The following is a 6,000-nucleotide window of genomic DNA, read 5'->3' on the forward strand; positions in this document are numbered from 1 at the left end:
CCTAACCACAACCCACAAGGTCCCACAGGGCTCCGCCCTGCCAATCTCTCCACCCTACCTCCCAGCCCCCCAGCCTGGGCCACGAGACCTTCCTTTGTGCACTGCCCACAAGCTCTGCCACTCCTCTGGGCCTTTGCACTTGTCCCTTCCAGCTCGATCGATCCCACTCTACTCCTAGTTCGACTCCCAAGAGGCTTATGCTGAGCGCCCTTTCCAAAACGCATTCCAGGCCCTGCAGTTCTGTTTTCTTCAGCACTTACTCCTGCCTCAGATGAATCCACAGATCTCATCTTAATTAGTTGTTTAACTCCTCCAATCACCTGTGAGTCCTGGAAAGCAGGGCATCTCCTGCTGCTTCACTGTCACGTCCCAGGACCTCAAATAGTGTCTGGCTCATAGTAAGAGTGACAGACACTTGTCACCTCTTATTCAGGGACTCTCCAGCCCTTTTTGGTGAAAAGAGGTGTTGTCTGTCTGGTGCATGTCCCCTGGTGCTCAGGCAGGACAGGTCTTCACCATGTGCCCTCTCCCAGGCCCTGCAGGAACTCTGGCATCTCCACCCCACCTTCTAACTGCCAGAAATGCCACCAAATAGGCCCAGATGATAACACAATCAACCAAAGCCTGTGACTCTAAGGCCCGGCATACGAAAGCAGACAGGGATTTGGCCTAATGTGTGGCGATGCACCGTGCACACAAGTTGAGTGATACAGGGAAAAAACACTTTCAAAGAAGAGAGAAGTACACGTGGGGGCTCAGAGCAGGCCAAGTGAAAGAAGTACAAAGAGCAAATGGGGGCCTCCCATCAAATTCAACTTCCGCTTTTGGGTTGTTTCCACTTTGTGAATTTTTTTTTTTTTTTTGAGGCAGAGTTTCGCTCTCGTTGCCCAAGCTGAAGTGCAATGGCGCGATCTCGGCTCACTGCAACCTCCACCTCCCAGATTCAAGCAATTCTCCCCTGCCTCAGTCTCCCGAGTAGCTGGATTACAGGTGTGCACCACTACGCTTGGCTAATTTTTTGTATTTTTAGTAGAGACGGGGTTTCACCATGTTGGTCAGGCTGATCTCGAACTCCTGACCTCAGGTGATCCACCCATCTGGGCCTCCCAAAGTGCTGGGATTACAGGTGTGAGCCACTGTGCCCGGGCCCACTTTGTGAATTTCTTATTTTGACTGTGGCAACTTCCTTCAGGCCCTGTTGCCTTACCTGGGAGGTTTCTAGTTTGTGCCGACCTGCCCCCGTCCTGGAGGCTCAGAGTCCCTGAGCCCAAGAGAAGGCAGCTGGGCTGAATGACACTCTGACCTGGCTCAGCACGCAGAGAGGTCTCCCGAAGAGCCAGAGGAAGCCCTTCCCTCACCCTTCCTGCCCAATTTCACCCATGAAGGCCTTCGAGGGGACTTGCTGCAGCTTCCCCTGCCGGGACAGGGGGAGGGACCTGGGACGTCCATACCCAAGGGTGGTGCTGGCCTCTGGCCTCCCACAGTCACCCCTCAGCAAAGACAGAGGGACTCCCCAGGGGTCATCTGAGCTCCCTGGGGTATAGCACACTCCAAGGCCAAGCTCCACAGCACAGGGACCAGTGCCCTCCCTGGCCCTAAAAGGGCTTCCACCTGCCTAAGAATCCTTACACCTGTGACTGAGAAGTGCCCCAGACCATGTAAGAAAGGGTGTACCCTGATGCAGGACCAGGCCTGGCATACATGTTAGGTGGCTTCAAGGTGCCCAGGAGAGACTGTCAGGAGCAGGAAAGGAGAAGTTTGTGCACAGCTCGGTATGGTGGGTACTGTGCATGCTATATCCAGATGCTGTTCACCAGGCAGGTCCACATCCCCTCCTCACCTCAGCCAGGGGAGCTGCAGGTTGTAATTCACAACAGGGTGTCTAGGCCAGAGGCCTGGGAAGTGAAACAACGCCCTAAGGGAACCAATGGCTGTTTGACAGTGGGTACAAAAGCTCAAAGCTTGGTCTCTTTGCCTAAAGGCAGGACAACCTGCAGGCAGCCACCCTTCCCTGCCCTGCATGATTTCTTTTCTTCATCTATTCTCCCAGTTTTCGATATAAGGTCATTTTGTATATAAAAGGATCTCTTTAAAAGGAGCAAATGAAATACACTTTATGGAGCACTTTCAATAATGCAAAATATCTAAAAGGAATCAGGAACTTGTCACAAAACCAGTGCTGGCTGAATGCAGTTGAAGAGACTCAATTAGAGCCTGGCAAATTAGCCAGAGGCTGCAAGTCCCCAGGTCTAATGGGGTGGGACTGGGAGGGGTCCCAGCAGCTCCCACCCCAACTTAGTCTCCATCACAAGACATCCCAGAGATCACTTCCCTTTCTGCAGCTTAGATTTTCCCATATGAAACACAGGCTGTTTAAACTAGATGATCTCTAAGGTTCCCCTGGCTAAAACTATCCAATTTTGATGCTATAATATAAAAAAAAATAGGAAAAGTAAATGTGAAGCTGCTGGCTCAGGCACACACAGTGATTTCTGTAAACTTGGAGCTCAGCTGCAAATTCAAAGGATGAGCAAATGTTTCACAGGTTCTGGCATAATTTTCGTTCTTTTTCATCTCAGGGACTTAACAATGAACTCTCTGGATGAAGAGGTAATGTTCCTCCCAGGTTTATAGGACTGCAGATATATATCTACAGGCCAGCTCTTAAAATCTCCAGAGGAGATTCTTCAAAACTGGAGCAATAGATGACTACACTAGAAACAGCACTACTAAAAATAAAGAAAATATTCTCAGTGCTTGATTGACAGAATGCCTTCCTGTGAAGTCAAGGGGAAATCACAATCACCAAACACCCCTGAGAAGACACTTTGGATAGCAGTCACACATCTGCAATACAAGCTACAGATCAACGCCAAACACATTATAAGGTACTTAGCACTTCTCTGATGCATCAGAGATTAGGAATGTTTTTTTTCCTTTCTCCTACCAAGTAAATTAAAATCCACCAACACCATTCAGCTCCTCTTAGAAAAGAAAGTTATGGTTTTTTTTTGGGGGGGGGTGTTAGTTTAGGGAAAAAAAAAGTACAGCTATAGAATCTCAGAGAATGTAGCACACAAATATATCCAAAGGGATTCACTTGAAGCCAGCTGTTTTCAATAATCAGCTTCCTCTTTCTTTCCCATATACTAAGAGGAGAGACAACTGCAACAAGAGAATGAGCATGTATCCCCGCCACAGTATTGACTAACGGCTGATCTTCCCGCACAAGACAAGAACTTAGACTGGGATACAGAAAACCTAACGCTCAAATTCAGCCTCTGACATCAGGCCAGAAATAGGAGCCTCCAGGCGCATAAAGCACTAATCCCAAAATGCAATGGGCTGACCTAGTATATCCTGATTTCCGGAATGAAGCCTTCAAAAAAGAAATAGAGCAGGCCGGGCGCGGTGGCTCACGCCTGTAATCCCACCACTTTGGGAGGCCGAGGCGGGCGGATCACTTGAAGTCAGGGGTTCCAGACCAGCCTGACCATTATGGTGAAACCCTGTCTCTACTAAAAACACAAAAATTAGCCAGACAACCCGCACCTGTAATCCCAGCTACTCAGGAGGCTGAAGCGGGAGAATCGCTTGAACCTGGGAGGCAGAAGTTGCAGTGAGCCGAGATTGCGCCACTGCACTTCAGCTTGGACGAGAAAGCAAGACTGCGTCTCAAAAGAAAAGAAAAGAAATAGGGCAAGCAGTGCAAGCAACAGAGAAAGCTGGCTGGTCTGAGCTCCAGGCATCACACTTACATACACGCAAAGACTAATACTCAAACGGGCTTAAACACACACATGTCCAGGCTCACACACGCGGTGCTGTCATGTGGTCCACGTTCTGCCTCAACCTTGGTTCGGCCTTGAAACAGAGAAATAAAGGGAGCAACCAATGAGTATCCTGGCGGTGGGAAGGGCGGAATCCCATCTTTTCACCCCCAGCAGGGCTGGGAGGCTCAGTCGCACCCCGTCAGCCTTGCCAGGGGCAGGAGCTCCATTTCGCCCGGTCTGCAAAATGAAAGGGCTGGACCCCACCGCCTTGTCAGTGTCGGCCTCTGGCTTCATGGGTCCCTCTGGTGCCACAGAGTCACACTCCACATCTCAACCCCGTGGAGAACTCCCAACCCAGGAGGGAAAGTGATTGAAATGCCCTGAGCTTCAGGACCGGCGCCGGCCAGCCTCGCCTCACTTGGCCTCTGTAAAGCGGCCCCTGGGCTTCCCTCCAAAACTCCTTTCCTCCAAGGTCTCCGTGCCTCCCAACGACGCTAGGCGCTGCGCTTCGTCTCCCACAGACCCACTTCCCACGCCAAGGCGAGGGCGGTCACACACAAACCCAAGCCGGGGTCCCGGAGGCAAGGGAAGTGTGACCCAGCGGCCCCGGCGCCCTCTCCCAGTTCAGGTCGGCCCGGGCCCTGCGGCCCCAGACGCCCCTCCCCAGGCCACCCCTCCTCCCGCAAAACCCAAAACACGCGGAGTACGGCAGGCCCAGCTCGCGCCTCAGCTGCGCGGAGGCCCGGGCGGCGCCATGAGCTTTGGTGGCAACCCGCGCGCACCCGCCGCTCCGGCAGCCGCAGCCGGGCGCTCAGCGAGAGCGCGCCGCGCACCTGCCGGCCTCTCAGGGCCCGCGCGGCCTCTCCGCGCGAAGGCCCAGACGGTCCCCAACCCCCGCCTGCTCGCCTCCCCCCGGCCGCGCTTCTCACCAGCGGTAGCAGCCCTCCGAGGCCTCCAGAGTGAAGTTCACGCGCGTGGCCCGCGTGAAGGGCAGCAGCACTTTGGGGATGTTGAGCTTGGCCGCCGCGGCGGAGGGGCCCAGCGCCAACAGCACCGACACCGCCAGCAGCAGCGGCCCCAAGCCTGGCGCCGCCATCCTCGCCGCGCGTCACCTCCCGCGACCCTGCGCCCGGCCGCCCGGCCGCCCGCGCCGCCCCCTGGCGCCCTCCGCCCCCGCCCGCGAGCGCCAGGCCAGCAGGTGATGAGCGCGGGGGCGGGGCAAGGGCCGCCTCCTGCGGCCGCTTCCTGGGCCCGAGCGCGGGAACTCTGGGGGCCGAGCTCGCGGCGACCCCACCCCCGGCCCGGCCCGCGCGCCCGGTCGCGGGGCGGGGAGATGGGGCGCGCGCCCGGGACCCGGGAGCTGAGGGAGAGGACTTGGGGGCGCGCCCGCGCGGAGAAAGGCTGAGCCAGCGCGCACGCCCGTGGGGACCCCTAGACCATAGAAGGCTGTAGGGAGAGCCCCCGGTTGCCCCGCAGCGCGCATCCCGCTCGGGTCAGCGCCCCTGGCGGTGGAGCCAGGCCGCCGGCTGTGGACCTTGCGCTCAGGCCCCGACCCACGGTCAGCAACCAAGGGACACAAGCCCCAGGACATTTGGGATGCGGAAAACCGGCGCCTGCCTTGTACCAGTCCATGTTTCCCAGAAGAGGGACCCCGGGCTCGCAAAGGAAAGCCACCTGCTGAAGGGCTGAAGGCCCGGGGCCGCTCCTCCTCAGCCCCCTCACTGCAAGGCTCTGTTACTGGTTCGATCCCCGAGAAAGCGCCAACAAACAACACGAGGTGGTGTGGAGCAACACGCTGTTTTAATGAGCGTCTGGCTGCAGACGGGCTGAGGCCTAAAATGGCGTCAGCCCCAACTGAGGGCGGGGCGGGGGTCTTACAGTCTCCTGTAAACGGGAAGTGTCCCAGTCCGACCTAACTGCTACGGGGTACCAGGAAGGCCTCTCTCTCGACCTTCTGGGGGTACTTGTCTTCCGGCCTGCCCTATTCCGGCTTCTGCTTTCCTGCTGACGCACGCTGCTGGCTCAAGTGGTCTTGCGCCTGGGGACCGGGCCTGAGGAGGGAGGAGGTGTCCCCCCCAAGCTTTCAGGCCCCGGGGAGAATCTTTCAGAGAGGCCTTAAGATCCCCACTTCTCCAGGAGAAAACTGGTTGAATGGCCCCCAGATCACTCAGCCAGAGAACCCCAAGCCCTTGTCCTGCTTCACCCGCTGCGGAAGCCATTAGAGGTT

At 56.2% G+C, this 6,000-nt stretch overlaps 1 protein-coding gene across 3 annotated transcripts in view; it reads right to left on the minus strand.

Annotated features, from left to right (window-relative positions):
• NUP210 (nucleoporin 210) overlaps positions 1-5,039 on the minus strand; it is a 105,302-nt gene extending 100,263 nt beyond the window's left edge. Inside the window, exon 1 of one of the 3 annotated variants that reach the window (XM_032262310.1) lies at positions 4,703-5,039. In XM_032262310.1, coding sequence (XP_032118201.1) covers positions 4,703-4,869 — 167 coding nt within the window. In that variant the 5' untranslated portion in view covers positions 4,870-5,039. Of the gene's footprint in view, positions 1-3,800; positions 4,403-4,702 lie in introns of those variants that run through there. The other 2 variants (XM_032262308.1, XM_032262309.1) reach the window with 2 other exon arrangements.
• Positions 5,040-6,000: the final 961 nt, after the last annotated feature.

The sequence above is a fragment of the Sapajus apella genome, unplaced genomic scaffold, assembly GCF_009761245.1.
Source record: "Sapajus apella isolate SASKATOON/1434 unplaced genomic scaffold, GSC_monkey_1.0 scaffold128, whole genome shotgun sequence".
NCBI lineage: Eukaryota > Metazoa > Chordata > Mammalia > Primates > Cebidae > Sapajus > Sapajus apella.